The sequence below is a fragment of the Etheostoma cragini genome, chromosome 8, assembly GCF_013103735.1.
Source record: "Etheostoma cragini isolate CJK2018 chromosome 8, CSU_Ecrag_1.0, whole genome shotgun sequence".
Taxonomy (NCBI): Eukaryota; Metazoa; Chordata; class Actinopteri; order Perciformes; family Percidae; genus Etheostoma; species Etheostoma cragini.
In genome coordinates, this window is record NC_048414.1 from 5,063,538 (window position 1) to 5,080,003 (window position 16,466).

At 38.0% G+C, this 16,466-nt stretch overlaps 2 protein-coding genes and 1 long non-coding RNA gene across 5 annotated transcripts in view; 2 read left to right on the forward strand and 1 right to left on the reverse strand.

Annotated features, from left to right (window-relative positions):
* Positions 1-1,465, forward strand: part of hsd17b12a (hydroxysteroid (17-beta) dehydrogenase 12a) — a 16,349-nt gene extending 14,884 nt beyond the window's left edge. Inside the window, exons 10-12 of one of the 2 annotated variants that reach the window (XM_034878947.1) lie at positions 595-744; positions 1,090-1,236; positions 1,267-1,465. In XM_034878947.1, the coding sequence (XP_034734838.1) occupies positions 595-744; positions 1,090-1,230 (291 nt within the window). In that variant the 3' untranslated portion in view covers positions 1,231-1,236; positions 1,267-1,465. Of the gene's footprint in view, positions 1-594; positions 745-1,089 lie in introns of both variants that reach the window. The other variant, XM_034878946.1, reaches the window with a different exon arrangement.
* LOC117948980 lies at positions 1,322-13,805 on the reverse strand. Its single transcript, XR_004657603.1, has 3 exons — positions 13,793-13,805; positions 4,693-4,698; positions 1,322-1,723 (listed from the first exon to the last, which is right to left on the reverse strand). It is a non-coding gene; the product is annotated as an uncharacterized LOC117948980 (long non-coding RNA).
* Positions 3,258-16,372, forward strand: alkbh3 (alkB homolog 3, alpha-ketoglutarate dependent dioxygenase). 2 transcript variants are annotated; one of them, XM_034878949.1, is made up of 11 exons: positions 3,266-3,382; positions 4,232-4,318; positions 4,451-4,560; positions 4,649-4,683; positions 4,813-4,860; positions 7,617-7,720; positions 9,780-9,868; positions 10,139-10,348; positions 11,083-11,181; positions 13,698-13,842; positions 16,146-16,372. In XM_034878949.1, exons 2-10 carry the CDS (start codon positions 4,243-4,245, stop codon positions 13,794-13,796), a joined length of 870 nt encoding a protein of 289 aa, XP_034734840.1. In that variant the 5' UTR covers positions 3,266-3,382; positions 4,232-4,242; the 3' UTR covers positions 13,797-13,842; positions 16,146-16,372. The 2 variants fall into 2 exon arrangements, with proteins under 2 accessions (XP_034734839.1, XP_034734840.1); XM_034878948.1 differs by lacking the exon at positions 16,146-16,372 and having other exon boundaries at positions 3,258-3,384; positions 4,233-4,318; positions 13,698-15,469.
* The last annotated feature ends 94 nt before the right edge of the window (positions 16,373-16,466 follow it).

A 16,466-nucleotide genomic window follows, 5' to 3' on the forward strand; every position in this document is an offset into this window, starting at 1 on the left:
GAGCAAGACAAATTCTGGGAAGAGGGAACTGTTCAACAAAACTGTTAACACCTAACTTTGACGGAAAGTAGCACAAACCATACTATTTAATTGAAACCTTTGCTAGAGATTACTGTAAATTTTAAAAAGTCATACTTGTTGCTTTCAAACAATCCTACCTAAAGGGCAATGCAAAGACTTTTTAAATATTTACAGCAGAGGCATTTCTGAAAATGTGTTCTACATGAGACTGATTTGTTCTGTTTTTAGCAACCTATGTAGCTTTCACTTGTGTGCCACCTGGTGGTTTAAGTGTTTACAGCAGTTTCACCTCAGCAAACCCTGAGTGCAGTTTCACCTGATAACCCCAGTCATCAGGCCAGTTTACAGCAGTGGTTTTATGTATTTTGAGTGAATCTTACAGTGCCATTGGTTAGGACACACGATTTGTCTTTGTGTTTTCTGCAACTCTGTGTGTTAAACAATGCTAACCTAAGGAAGGCCAAGTAATTTGACTTATTTTAATTTGTGGGTGCGTCAGGAAGATTTTTTATTTCTTTATTGACTTGCTTTGTTTAATGAGCTCATTTCACATTTTCCCTTGTCTTCCTGCAGAGCGTGCTGCCCTTCTTTGTGGCCACTAAAATGACTCGTATCAGGAAGCCCACCCTGGACAAGCCCACCCCAGAGCGCTATGTGGCAGCTGAGCTTGCCACTGTGGGTCTGCAGGGCCAGACCAATGGCTATTTCCCCCATGCTGTCATGGTAAGAACTGCAAACCTCAAAATACTGAACTTACCCAGGAATATATTAGGGTTTTTAATGAAAAGGAATGTCTAATTTCAACAAAGACCTGCAGGCTGCTTGTCTTAAACAACCCATTTTTAGAAACCGTTAAATGCTGTAAAATAATAGAAATGGCAGCATTGGATGTTGTATGATTTGCATCATTTCTTTACATAATGTTTTGTGCTAAGCAATTTGGAATAAAATGCATAGAACTTTTTTTATCCTTTGCAAATTTATTTTAAGATTAAATCCTGAAAGCTATATTTTTAAAGGTGATTGAAAACCCACGCATCTTTTGTTTTGTTGTTTCTTTCCTTGCAGGGTTGGCTGACCACCAAGCTTGTGCCTATCAACCTTGTCATCTTCTTTGGAGCCCAAATGAACCGTCAGCAGCGTACCGGATACCTGCAGAGAAGGAAGCTGCGGGAGCAGAGGAACGGACTACTTCAGAAGAAGGACTAGGAGACTAGCTAACCGATCTGCGGGCGGCCACTGTGCCCTGAACCGGTGCAGCGTCTAAGGAAAGGAAATATTCTCTTTTGTGTCTCTATGGTTTATCGTCAAGGTTTGCCTGATATGTTACGTTTGCACCTTCAATAAATGTGCACATGTGTATGACTTTGTGTTTAAAACGAACTCTGATCTGGTATTTGTTTGGAAAGAAATGGCCAAAGAAGGCAGGAGCTGAAGTGATTATTAAAAAAAGCTGCTCTAGGCAAAGGACATATGATACATCTCGTCACTGATACTGATTGTGGAAATGATACAACCAAAAAATAAAATGAGTGCTTTGTTAGCCCTGCTGTTGTAAGCAGTGGATAATGGTGGTGGGCATCATTTTTATGTATAAATATTTATTTTATAGTCGTGAACACACAAGACAAACTCATACCTTTCAACCTACTCCTGTTTAAAAATCATTGAGCCATTTAAAGTTGGCAAATTTTGCTTTTTTCTGCGTGTTTACAGTATATTTAAAAACGATACTACTTGGTTGGTCATTAACAGTTGCATTCATCACTATCCATTTCTACTCATTAACGTTGAAAATGGTCAGGTTCAATGAGCGGATGTTGACCGATTTAAAATGTATTATGTAATTCAGCTGGTGCGATGTCCATGTGAACTACGGTTGCTCTTATTTTGCCTTATGTGCCTTTTTTTTAATTCAAGAAGTAAATCTTAACAGACAATGAAACCTCTTAACCGCTGTATATTTACAGTTGTTCCTCCAGTGTGTTTTTGAAAGGAATTCACAGGAATTGAGAATATTTTCGATTCATTGAAGCGCAATTATCCCTCCAGTTGAAGTTGAAACAAACGTGAAGGTTTTGCATCATTACCTACAGATTGGTTCACATACTGTTTGCTTCTAAAACAGGAGAACTGCTCTTCTTTATGCTGTTGGTGCACAATCGAATACCCTGTATGACTTGGTCTGACCTGTGCCTTAACAAAGAGGTCTTGTGAATGCTTTTGTAACAAGTTGTTTAATATGCTTGGAAAAGAGAATTTCTACATTTAAAATGCATCGTTAGTGTTTATATAGCTGGTATCATGTTTTCTGTTTAATAAAAGTTATGGTGTAAGGAAGTGTTGTTTTCTGTTTTGTTTTTCCCCACTGGTTGACTAAAATGGCAGCTTTTTGAGAATTTTAGAATATAATATTGGTTTAGCAGCACAATAAACCCAATAAGATCTTTACAGTGCTGGAAGAAGTACTCATTAAGTAATCGTGTTTGGTAAAAATCATGCATTAAACCTTTCACCTAAACTTGTTAAAACAATATGTGAGTAGTTATGTTACAGCCTATAATTAACCAAGTAGGCCTACCATATCTCTCACAATGTTGTGTCAATACTATATTTATTATATTGGATTATTTGCACTGTACTGCGATAACACTTATTGTTCATCAAGGTGAAGCTAATTTTAAGTAGATACTGTTATGCATACACTGTAAAACAAAACATATCAATGATCATGTGTTGAACGGGAAATCTTAATCTGCAAAGAAACTAGTATTAGCCGTTGACTAAACTAAGTAACGGCTGACAAATTAGTGGAGGAAAGACTATTTATTACTATAATGTAGTAGAGCAGTGTTAAGTGGCATGCAATGGCTGTACTCAAAGAATGACTCAAAACTGTCATTGTTAACATTATTCTTCTTCAGTAAATGTATTTAGTTACTTTCCTCCAGTAATTGAATACATTTACTTAAGTATTGATCTTAAAAGCACTAATACTGACATCATGCACTAGGCTACGTGACAGCAGGAAATATTCATATTTTTTACTCCACTAATTTATTTGTCAGCTGTAACTAGTTGCTTTACAGATTAAGAGTTCATTCAACACATCGTAAATGAAATATGATACACAGTTATAGATTCATAGGAATAACTGAACCGCTGCCTTTGACAACCCAGCCAATTAGAGGTAGAAAGAGACATAGAAAGTTGCGGAATCTATTTACTCGTCTCAGTTCCGGGTAGGATTTGTTTTTTTGTAACACACTTGTCATGGCCGTTAAAGCACAGGTGCCCTAGCTAAATTATGTAGCGTTGTCTATTTTCTTTTTAGCTGTAGTGTTGCGTTTTGCAGCCATTTTGGTAAGTAGCTATCTTAGTTTAAAGATTCAACATTAGTTAAGCGGATATTGTCTTAACACAGTTGTTTATCTTTAAACAGGCTCTCTAAGCTAGCATAGAGGAATCAGCTAGACTAGCTAGCTTAATGCTCGAGCTGAAATACCCGTTGACCTCAGAAATTGTCCGATTAAGTACAGTATGCGATACCTATTACTAACTAGTTTGTAGTATTATGCGACGTGTACATTTATCTCCAATCCTGTTTTTCTAAATGACAGTAACAAAAGCATAAATAATTTTCAGTGCGATATATAGCTAATGTCCAAAATCTAGCAAGTCTTATTTTTGTCAGCAGCTCTTGGGGCGGGCTACGTTTCTTTGTTCAAATAATCTAACAGCAAAGCCAAATATCAGACAAACGACATTAAAGCTGAGGCAGTGGAATACAGCATAAATGAAATGAAAAGCCATTACAAAACATATAGTGACTTTAAAATAATACACAAAGCATTACAAAGCACGACAAAACTTAAAGCAAATGCACCTAAAGAAAAGAAAAACAAGCAGGATATTCTCTCCGTTCAGTCATTTGCGAAAGCCCTACTGCTGCAGATATGGCATAACTCTAAATCTGGTTTTGGTTCTATCCTGTTAAGAATTGAAATAAAAAAAAAGTTATGCAAGGTTGTCATCATGATTCTACTGGAAGCTCTTGGTTTAAGAAATATTAAGTGTGACTGGGTTTCTTAGGTGAAAATCTAGCACAAGTGATAAGTTTTCCGTATTTGTCTTAGTTTATGGATAATTGTCCATATAGTGTCCAAATCCCTATTAATGAACGCTTGGTCTTCTTCCTTGGTCACACGCAGATGTGATGCTATGTCGGATAAACGTCAGCGTGCCAGAGTCCAGGGCTCCTGGGCAAAGCAACTGCCAAAACCCTCTAGACCAACAGGTAACTTTAGGGTCAATCAATGAATACACTGTTTCACTGGATGCTGGATTCATGGTCCTGATAACCTGCCTGATGTGTTGCCAACTAATCCTTTTTGTTATAAGAATACTTCTTATTTTTTTTATTTACCAGGTGCAGTCCCAAACAACCAACAACCCATAAATGTCAACCCAGCCCCTAGTGCTTGGGGATGTGGTCCACAGAAAACACCTAACACATTTGAGTTTCACCAGCCCACCAAGGTAGACGATAAATATAAAATGTCACTGTTGAATTTTAGGATAATTAGTCTGTTAGATTTGCTTATAAGGAAGTGTTTCTACATTGCAGCCAGTTAGAGATGTTCCACCAGAGTATGTGATGGAGTAAGTTACACATTTCTATCTTCACTGGATATAATTCATATTTGTGTTATATGTGTTTCTAATCTCACGGTGTATACGCCACACATGTTGGCTTACACATTTTTCATTCATTTATTTTGTTCTGGACAGGCAGGCAGGTGATCATGAGATCAGCAATGGACCATCAGGAGTGTCCAGGTGAGTACAGTGTAATTGTGTAGATGAAAAAATTTAATGGCACGAAAATGTCACTTCATGAGGTTTTTTAACATTAATATGAGTTCCCCCAGCCTGCCAATGGTCTCCCAGTGGATAGAAATGGTGATAGGTGTTAACCAAGCCCTGGGTATTCTGCTTTGCCTTTGAGAAAATGAAAGCTCAGATGATCTTGTCCCTTATGAGGTTTAAGGGACAAGGTTACCTCCCCTGTCTTTGCTTTGTCCGCCCAGAGATTGGGCCCAACCATGAGAGAGAGAGAGACATCATGGCTTTCAAACAAGCTAAGTGGCAGTTGGTCAAGGCCATACCCCCAGCCTCCACCTTGCCCCCCCTCGCTTCTCCTCAAAATCTACAGACTCAGAAATGGTACATACTAAGGAAAGCTCACTGTGGGACTGGTTCTAGTGGCGGTAATTTTGGGAAAGATACTTCAGATATGGTATTAGAGGACCACAAAGGCCAATATGAAAGCATCGAAAGAGCAATATGTCATGGGACCTTTAAACCAAATGGAAAATAAGTGTGTTTAGTGGGGATAACACATCTGCGAATGGGTTTTAAGTCCACTAGATGGCAGTCATCCCACAAGCAATAATGTATACAGCTTTTAATGAATGTCATGCCTACTGCCTAACTCATGTTACCCACTACGGGACATGAAAGTTAGCCGTGTTTCTTATAGACACTGAATATGTAGTAACATGTGCTATACTTATAGAATTCTGGACAACCAGAGTGTTCCATTTACTTTTTTAAGGCATTAAGCACATGCTTTTATACCTAATATAGAAGACTAATAAACCTAGTGCCATTATATCACAGACGACCAAGAGCAAGGAAAGAATGCCTCAGAGCCATAGGATTCTTAGAGTCAATATTCTGTGATTAATTCTGTGACTGTCACCTGGATTAATCACATATGAGATTTGGAAAGAAGTATAAAAGGAGAAAAGGAAAAGGTGAAAGATTTATATTTCAATTCCAATTAAAATCTGCAGTGGCTACAAAACACCTACAGTAATTTCTCAAGGGTAGGCCCTTTACTCTTTTGCTAATTTTTTGTCTTAACAATAATGAGAATTAGCTTTTGGACTACTTTACATCCAAGCCATAGCTGGATAATATTTTGAGGTTTAAGCTTCTACTAGTCTCGCATTGCCAGACCTTGCTCAACAGCGCTGCTGGCTCCACAGGCTCTGCAAAATGCTCTTGGGAAGAAACTTGTTTTGATAGGACATTGGAAAACGGCACATATAAGATAAAATGAAGTTAACTGTTCACGCAGTACATTAACGTGAGCTATTTAAATTAGCTGGATGCATGGTAAAACCTAATTTGCTCTACCAGTGTATCACCATGTGTAAAAATACATCCAGTAAAGTATCCAGTATCCCCAAAACGTCCCATTCGGATGGTAAATGCAGTAATGTTAAACATTTTTAATGTAAATCTACTATTACTCCCCGAACCAAGCAAATTTGCCTTGTTGCTCACTCCAAATTTACTTAAAAACTTGCCATTTTCAGCGTGTAGCTTGCTAGCTCGAAGTTTGTTGTTGTTACAGAGTTTTGCAAAACGAGGGACTTTCAGAAGAACAACCAGCAGCACCGGATGTTGTGGTGATTATCCTGGAAATGAACCCTTGTTTATCCAGACAAGGCTTCTAATTAACCTTAGATGAGGTGCACTAACGAATACCAAAGGAGCCAGTACGCTTCTTCAGAACTGCTTGTGGGATGGTAAAATAGTTTCTCCCTCTTACCTTTTCCGACGTCGGTTTGGGGAAGGCTGTGTCCAACCATTTCTGTAACACTCCAAAACCGACAACAATCCAACATTCACACCCCCTTCACTCCATATTTGGGCAACTGTTTAGAAAGGAGCCAGGGTTTGAACTACTCTCTCAAGCGCTCTTTTTTTAATTTGTTACACCATTATTTGTGGCACTTTTCACGTGTACAAATAAGTGCAACGCTATGAAGGCCTTCCAGCAGGGACTGAATATGTGCGCAGCTATCCCCGTACATAAATTACATCATGTCTTGCCCCTCTCTATGACTGCCGGCTTTACACTCTACCTTCCAGTGTAGCCTTTTGGACCAACTATAAACATTTTGGATTTCCAACATGGTTGGACAACACGTCTTTAGAACGGGTTGTTATGGAGCATAAACTGATTCTAAGACCAGCAATTTGCCAAATCGTTTTGGCTGGTTATTTTATATTTATTTATACTCTGATGGGTAAACAACCAGCTATTCTGCTGTTATACCAGTATTTTGGCTAAAGATTCAAGATTCCTTTTATTGTCATTCAGCAAAACACAGACATGTAAAGCATGACAAAAGTACGAGCATGGCTCCTTTATGAGAAAAAAAAAAAAAACACACATAAAAACAGGGTAATAAATAGAGCTCTATGATTATATATTAAAACAGAATAAATTATTTCCAGTAGAGTATTTGTCTATGTATAATGACTATTTGCACACAAGCCTCTGCCAATGTATTCTTGACTATATTTTTTCTTTGGGAATTTTAAACATGACAGAAAACGGTTTATGTCCAGACTTGAACCAGGTATTTTTGATTGCCTACCCTAAACTCATAGGCCGCCAGGGTGCCCCATTGTGGCCTATCCTGTACAAACGCTAGATAAATGAACTACATGCTTCATATTGGCACCTTCATTTTCTGTGCACTATGTCTGTACGTTTTGTCTTTCCATCTGTCCAGACTGCGGCTGCTGCCTGGGTTTCTTCCCCCAGAAGAGGCTGACTGGATGTTCAGTAAGCTGTTAGCAGAGCTGCCCTGGTCCAAGAAGACCAACTACAGACAGGGTGTGTACCAGGGGCTTAAGGATAGTCAGTATAGAAGGGAAGAAATGTGAGCCTATGAGATGTAAGGTGGAGGGTGAACAGAGTTCCCCAACTGCAGCTGGCTTGCTGTTGCGGTCATGTCTGTTCTAGTTTTGTAATAGTGCAGTGTTGAACTTTTCCTCATGTTTGAGACATTTTTATCGTATGTATCAAATTTGAAAGCACAAACCGAGTACAAATGTCTGCCAACACCACAAAGATTGTTTTACTTTAGCAACAAAATATGTCACATTTTCAGTTTGCATCCGGATTTGAATATTGATAGGTAGTTGTTTGGTACTCATGCTAGATTTTGTTTTCCATCCACATTAGCAGAGTATAATTTGAGAAGACAAAAGCAACAACTGCATGAGAAGGCAAAAGCTTCATTTTGCAAAACAGCATTTCCTTTTTAAAAGGCAAGAAATACCTCACGCATTGTACCCAGACAGAATATATGCAGCGATCCTGTTGAACTTCAGCCAGACTTTGCCTCGGAATCAACCTCTCTCTCAGCTGGCTCTTGTCAAACGTGTGTGTTACTCTGCAATAGCTTTGTAGCGGACAAACGGCAATAAAAAAACAATTTACCAAGATGATTTCCGAACACAGATCAAAAACTTGTGTCATCTCAATCCATCACTCCTGAGACTTTGTCAACAAAGTCCATGTGATGTTTAGGTTAAAGAGGAAGTAGTGGGAATAGGATGTTTAACCCCTCACCAGTCATCTCTCAATCATACTCTTTTGCCCCGTTTTGTTTTAAAACCCTCTTGACTCAGTTTTTCCGACCATTGCTCACAACTCTAAATTGGAGCCTGTGAGTGAGTTAAGGTTTTCTTTATCCTTTCCCCCTGATAGCATCTTTTTGATGGAAATGGTGAGGCTATTAAAAGTTGAAATGACCACACATATTTATAAATATTGGCTCAAGAGGCACTGAATAATTCACTGCCATAAAAAGCAATGGCTGCTTGAGTAGTTTGTTTTGGTTTCACCATGTTCTCGTACCAGAGGTCTGGCCAAAATACACTAATGGCAGTGAATGGGTTCTTGGAAGGGATCTTGTGGTTCCCAGAGAAAGATACACCAAGAACAACAGAGGAAGAGAGAAATTTGATTTAGATATTTACTTTACCTTCTTCTAGAAATAGATTCTGGTGCAGATGATTCTTTTACATGTGGTTCACGCTGGAAAAGGAATATATTAAGAACAAAACTGTGTCAACTTTCTGCCCTACTTATAGTTGTCATTCAGCAAAAAAGAGGCAGCTATGAAAACAGACTGGATCTATTCTTTTGAAATTGCTGTGACCCAATTACTGATGCAATATAGAGTTGGTCCACAGCTGCTGTTTTCCAAAAGGAAGATTAATGTTACAGTGTATTTAAAGCCTGCAAGTGTTGAGTATTTGATACTGGTTACTCAATAGAGTATTATGTTAGTAGTCTGCATCATGCAGTACCACTATTATGGCTTTTTTCTTTAAAATTCATTCATCACTTAAGCACTACCACATTCATTTTTAGATATCATCACTAAGGCTTTAAATCAAACTTTAATACTTCTTGAATAATGACTGAAATGGGTCTGCAGCATAGCAAGTATTAAAAATGGGTGAGATATTTTCTGATCTAAATCAGGAAACTTTTCCTTATTATATTATATTATATTTTATTTAGGCGGCGTTGATACTGGCTATGGTCAGAGTTCAACCAGAGAGGTCCGTGAAACACTGCTGTTCAGCTTGGTGTTAACTTAGTCTTTAGGTTTAATGTATTTAACAGTTTGGCATGTTTTTATAAAATGGGGAAAAAAAGTTCCCAACATTTAACTACTTGGCATTCATTACATCCTCTTTGCGGCTGTAAGTAAGGGTTTTATGGGAAATATGGTTAAAATGTTGAGAACTGTATGCATTACCATGTACCTGGCTACAGATAAAGGATAAATGATAAAGGATATGAAAACAGACCGGATCTATTCTCAATGCCTGGTTCTTTTGAGGTAAGGTGTATTTGTTTGTTTGTGTTGGTCCAGGTGAGGCTTACGAGGAGCCCAGGCTGACTTGCTGGTATGGAGAGTTGCCCTATACATATGCTCGCTCCACCTTGGCTGCTAACACACAGGTTAGAAAACAATAATCCTCCAAACCCACAAAACAGACAATATGAACACATTTATTTTAAATTCATCTTTTTTATTTCTTAATTTTTCACTACCATGCTTTTTTTATTTAAATTTTTATCTTTTTCTTAGACTATTTTGTTGCTTGTTGTCTTGTTTGTGTTAATGCTGTCTCTTTGTCAAAATTGTGGTTAAATACATTTTCATTTTGTTTAAATATTTTAGTACATTGGTTTATCTCTCTTTCTACATCTCTTTTTTTTGCCTCATAGTGGCATCCATTACTGTTAACCCTTCGCGAGGCAGTGGAGCAGGTGACCGGAGGCAGCTTCAACTCACTGCTGTGTAACCTGTATCGGGACGGCCATGACAGCATCGGCTGGCACAGTGATATCGAGGCTGGCTTGGGTACCAAGCCCACCATCGCCTCCGTCAGTCTGGGCGACACTAGAGTATTCAGCCTCCGCAAGCAACCTCCACCGGTGAGATGATGAGCATAGAAATTGGTGTCCATTCTTACATTCAGATTAGGTACAGCATGATACATATGTTGTTTAGATACTCAATAAGTATATTATCAATAAGTATATTATCCCTCTGAACACTCAATGTTCTTATACGTGCTTTTATGCTGGCTTGGTAAATTTAGAAAGAAAGTCTTGTTTCATTATTTTTTCCTCATCCAGCTCCCAGTATTCATTAAAGTAGTTTCATAAAGTGTTTGATTTGACCTTCTAAAACCTGCAGACACACTTTATGACCTTTTGCTGTTTCTCATGAGTTAGTTTGTTGGTAAGACTTGGCTCACAGTCAAGGAGGCTTTCTCCTGCCTCTACCGCACGCTACTTAATAAAGCAGAGCTGCTGTGCAAATCTTAATAAAAAGAAGTGACTGAGGGTGGTGGAGTGCAGAACAGCAGCCAAAGTGAGGTAGTGAAAAACTGGACACAGAGGGGAAAGCTTAAGTCAGGTATTGTATTTAGACTCAGCAGAGTATTTAGAGGCCTCTGTTTTAGTAGTTGTCTTTTATTTGTGTTGTGTTTTATAAGTGTTAAAGTCATGATGTTTTGGTGCGTGTGTGCGCGTGTGTGCATTTTTATGTGTGTGTGTATGTGTGTGTGTGTGTGTGTGTGTGTGTGTGTGTGTGTGTGTGTGTGTGTGTGCGAGTGAGTGTGATTATATATTGTGCTTTACTGTCTTTATGTTCATGGGTTTAGGAGGAAAATGGGGACTACACTTATGTGGAGCGGATTCGGGTTCCTCTGAGTCACGGGACACTTTTGGTGATGGATGGAGCCACCCAAGACGATTGGCAGGTAGGCTCCACCAATTAAATGCAAGGGCCCATGCACGCAAAGTGGCCACTTATAAAAACGCCAGCCTCTGAACACAAGGACGGATCAGAATCAGGCAGCAATTAAATAGACTGCTTTAAAATTGCTGTATTTCCTCACTTAAAAATATAGAATTGTGAAACCGCAGTGTATATGTTATGTAATATTACTTTAAGGCATTGTAACGGTAATTATATCTAACAGTATGACATATTTACTGTCAAATTAAAGAAAACACTTCAGGAAATAATAACAGCAAACTAGAAGGGCACTCAGAGAGTGACCAAGGCATGCCCTATTCCACAATGTAAATCTTTCCAGGCAGGAACTTATTTTTCAGATATATACAACACCATATGATTGCAGCACAAATGCCCTTTCTTGCAATGCTAACAAAAATGAAAAGATTATATGTGTATCCGTCCAGTGATATAAATCTGCTTTACAATTTTATGAGGTCGATCTTGACCCATGCTCCAACCTTCCACAACTTTCAATAAAATCAGGCCATTAGTTCTCCATAATGCTCCTGACAGACAGACATCCAAAGAAACTAAGCTGGAAACACAACTCTTAATATACATACCCCTCGGCGGAGGTACACAAAAAATAACTTCTGTACTTTCTGCTACCTGCCTTTTTTTTAATCATTGCAGAAATAGTTGTAACACGTTGCACAAAGCTATCCTTAACTATGATTAAAACTGTAACCTGGATAAAATCGGTTTCCTCATGTAACCGGTAACGCGGCAGCTTAATGAGGGTCATTTGTTTTACATCAGGGACGGCGGCCAGGTTTATAAGAGAGCATGAAAGAGGATGAACAGTCTTTGTGTGTGTAATAGTGTCTGAGTGTGTGGCTGGTTTCCGTTAAAAGCATTGGGCTGTACACAACAGTGAGATTATGTCATATAGTTTGAATTGACTGAATTGAGTAACTGAGTTATTGACTGAATGTTTTCAGTCTTTGGAAGAATAAATAAAAGCTTCACTATTGTGTGAAAAAGGTCATACTATTTAGCTTTAACTTTTTAAAACTTTGTACAGAATAAAGGCTGCATAACAAAACAGTTGTGCATGAGAGGAACATTGTGAACACTTTAAGGGAAGGTACTTTAGTGTTTGAAAGGAGTTCAGATTCACCAAAGTCCCACAATAACACAAGAAAAACAACCAATCGAGGCAGTCATAGAACAGCAATTCCCGTGTTCTGCAAGGTAAAATTGTTTTAGTCAAAGGAGTCTGGTGGCTTTAAAGAGAGCCTAGATGGATTTAATGGCTCGCTTCCCTGTCAGAAAGGACTGTCTGAGAGCAAGGTTAAGCGGTGAACATATTCAAAACATAGCATACACTTGAACTGATATTGATTTTTTTTTCAATATATTCAAGCTATCCCTTTTAATGTCAAATTAACTACCACCTGAATAAAAAACCTATGTCTGTGAGTTTCACAAGGTGAGTCAAATGTATTTGAAATGTAAAACATTTTTGAGAGCAATACTGCTAGAAAGATAATCACAGTTGTATCGCTCGTGTTAAAACAATCTAGCTAGTCAGGCTAAAATGTAAGTGCAAATTAAAAGGAGTGAAAGAAAAACAAAGGGAACAAGGGGGAATAAAGAGAGGGAGTTAAAGTTAAAAAGCAAACAAGTAAAAAAAAAAAAAAAAAAAAAAGGAGAAGGTCACAGGTGGTTTATGGCGACGCCTTCCTGAGTATCTCAACAAAGGTTTTATCTCTCCTTTAAAGATCTTGCCAGGGAAAGAAGATCACACTATCCATTTATTCCTTCTCTGTCACTACAGTCCTGGTGTGCCTAATAAAACCTCCTGGCTCAGCTAAAGAGTGTTGGAAGTGAGTGCTAAATATTTAGCTAAACGTGTCAATCCTGCTAAAGTACTTCATTTGTTTGAAAAAGGATACACGGTTTATGTCTGCCTGTTCTGGACTCTCTTTGTTTTGACACTGTTGTGGGTAAGCAAACCTTTCCTCTCCCATTGAGATGTAGGGGAAGGAGGAGAGTGGGAGCATATGGCAAAATTCCAGACATAAATGAGTTTCAGCATTGTTTTTGCAGAGGGAAATTCATTTGCCTTTTACCCTGTATGTGAAATAGTAAGAAAATCATGTTTCTTGTCTGTTGTCCCTTTTTCTGGTTGACCTGTTTATCTTGTGCAGAGGTCAACAACAAAGAACAAAAACAAGTCTATGTTTAGGAAAATGTTAATCTTGTCTTGTGTGCTCATATCTGTTTGTTTTCTAATCTTAGAAGATAATAAAACATAATCTTAGTTGCATGAGTATATAAGTCAGTGTTTTAGACAGATAACAACAGCTTCTTTTTTCTTTTGACTTTTTGAAATGTTGACGATGTTAATGACCATAGAACAGAAATTCAAGCACTACCTCCTAACTTTATATACATTTTTCTTGATAAAAGACCAACGCATAGATATTTGACATGCAAGTGTAAAATACGTCTTTTATCCATCTCCACCAGCATCAAGTGGCTAAAGAGTACCATGACCGAGGCCCGCGCATCAACTTGACCTTCAGAACTATGTACCCAGAGCCAGAGGGCCGCAGGCCGGGGACCTGAGCTGCTATTCACACCCAACCAACCGTAAACTTGCCCTCAGAGTCAGGTCCTTAGGGCTCAGGAAACCAGGGTTTTCAAATACTGATCCACACAATGCTGGATGTGATGGTTGGAGTGTGAACAAGGCTTGAGCTACGAGATTTTGTCGTGTGTGTGAACGTCACTAAGTCATTTCAGCTGTTTGAAACAAGTCCTGTAAACACATCACTCAGTGACAGGCTGCAGTAGGAATAACAGGGAGATTTGCTGCTCTGTCTGAATTGAACCATAATAAGACTGCAGTCATGACCAGTGTTGATTATCAGATATCAGTGTTTTCAGAGAAGCTAAACAAAAGAATGGGTGATAATCAAGGTTTACTGGCTGGATAAAACCTCAGCCCTCCATATTACTTTGACTTTATTTATTGGTTCTGCACATAACGCTGTTTCTGTTCATTTCAGCCAATAATTCTTTGGTTTAAATGACAAACCCCCGTTTTGACCCAAATGGCACGTAATGAAAAGTGTCTTTATGAAAGACAAGGTCCCGGTGACTGTATAGCAAGTCACTGTTGATGTGACTTTTGGTGAAATGCCTAAATTGTAAATTATTTCCTGTCTTGTTTATTTTGGGGATCTTTTTCGGACAGAACATAGTTGCTACAAAAAGGAAAGGAACATTTAGGCAAATTACAGCTCCATCAGGACTGGAATTGGTGAATTTCCCTGTTGAATAAGATTCCTCTAATCAGTCCCTCAAAGAAATAGTTCCGTTGTCTTTGTTTTTAACCTCTAATATTAAACAGAAGTTTAAGTTGAGCTTACACAAGCATAAAGTGTAAGGTTTAACAGAGTGTAAAGTTTTTGTTAACAAAACAAGTAACACATACATACTGTGGATAAAAGTACTTGATAACAAGAAAACAGTGCTGTGCTGCCCAGGCAACAACAGGTAACCAATGCAAATTACTTAGCATACCCATTTTATTATTTCATTTCCAATTACGTTTTTTGATTGAATGATGTGTTATTGTTTACAAAAAACATTGTTGTTGTTCAAAACACATTACACAATGCAAACTAAATCAAGATGCCATACATGTGCTAGAAAAAACCTAGAGACATAAAACAAAATCTAATTCACATGGCTATGGTTGCTACAGCAACATGTTAACAATGGCATACAGTGGTAAAGGTACAGAAGAATCCCACAGCCATAAAAAGGACCTTTAACAGCCTGAAATAGATCTTATAAACTGAAGAAAGAGAACCACTAAACAATGTTCTTGGCAAAGTCACCAACATAATAACAATGTAAAGCATGTCGTTTCAGATTCCTCTAGATGTTATTAAAGTTATGTCTTTTTGGTTCATGCGTATACCTCCTGGCAAAAGTTCCATGTTGACTTTGTTCAAACACAACAATAGTGTATTTGATAGGACATCAATACTTACACTATGGTCATTTGGGCAGATTACCACACTACGTTTTATGGAAAAAAACGACTTTGGGTTCTGTGCGTCCAACATAATCCTGACATCTAAAATTGCATAAATTGAGGAAAGTATATGTCTTAAGGGGATACACACTACTTGAAACGCACACATGATGGGATATTCTTATTTTGTAACAAGAGATGCAAGAGGTGTTCTTCATTGCTGTGGTTCTGAAATAAACAATTACTTCTCTGACATCTCTTCTATTGTGTCCTATGTTCCAAAAAACTGATTTTTGTCAATTAAGCATAGAATGTCTTATATATACATAACATTGAATTTTAAAGCACTTAATTTTTAGAAGCACTAACATATATATGGGACAGGCATTTTCAAACAAAATACAATGTTGTGATAGGAAATTTGTGGTGAAAATATACTGCAATCTGTACATAATGTTGGTAAACTACAGGGAATAATGAAAGGTTCCCTCAAGGATCTAGAGTCTAGTCTGAGTTTAGAGACATCATGCAACCATTGTTACTATATCTAAGAGATGTGATAGTAATGTTTGTTTAATGGAAAACAATTCTTCATTTCATATTGTGGTTTAATTAAAATCATGCCACAATGCCGTCTGAAAGTAATAGGACTGTTGTTGTTTTTTGTCCTTTTTGGCTCTATCCAACACATTTAATTTAAATTGAAACAGTAAGGTGAACAGACAGGCGACTGTTTGTTCAAAACAATAGTAGTGAAATAACTGACTGGACTAGAAGCTTTCCTCCATGGAAAAAAATGTGTTTGGGCTCTGCTTCAGACTGGCTTCTTTTTTGGTTGAAGTTAGCTCATAATAGATGGTGATAGACACAATGCTTCATCCCATCTCCTGCCAAGTATTTTTGAAAGTGCCTGCCCTTTTTCCAAACAGTTTCCGATAACGGCTAGGCAAAAAGGGAGTATCGAGTAGACAGACCAAACACAGCATCACCAGGGAAGATACCAAGCTCCTACTGATGTCTGTGGGACACAAAAGCTTGAGAGACAGTACCTCACCTGACAGTTTTAAGATGACCTAATATACTGACAAAAGTATTGTTTTCTGTAGATTCTATTTGATAACTACCCTTTTTGAAAGTTTTACACTTACTCTCACGCCCAAACGAACACTTTTAGAAGATCCATGCATGATGTCAAAATAGTCATGCGTCTTTTGTGGCATTGGCTAAGTGTGAGAAAATATCCTACTGTA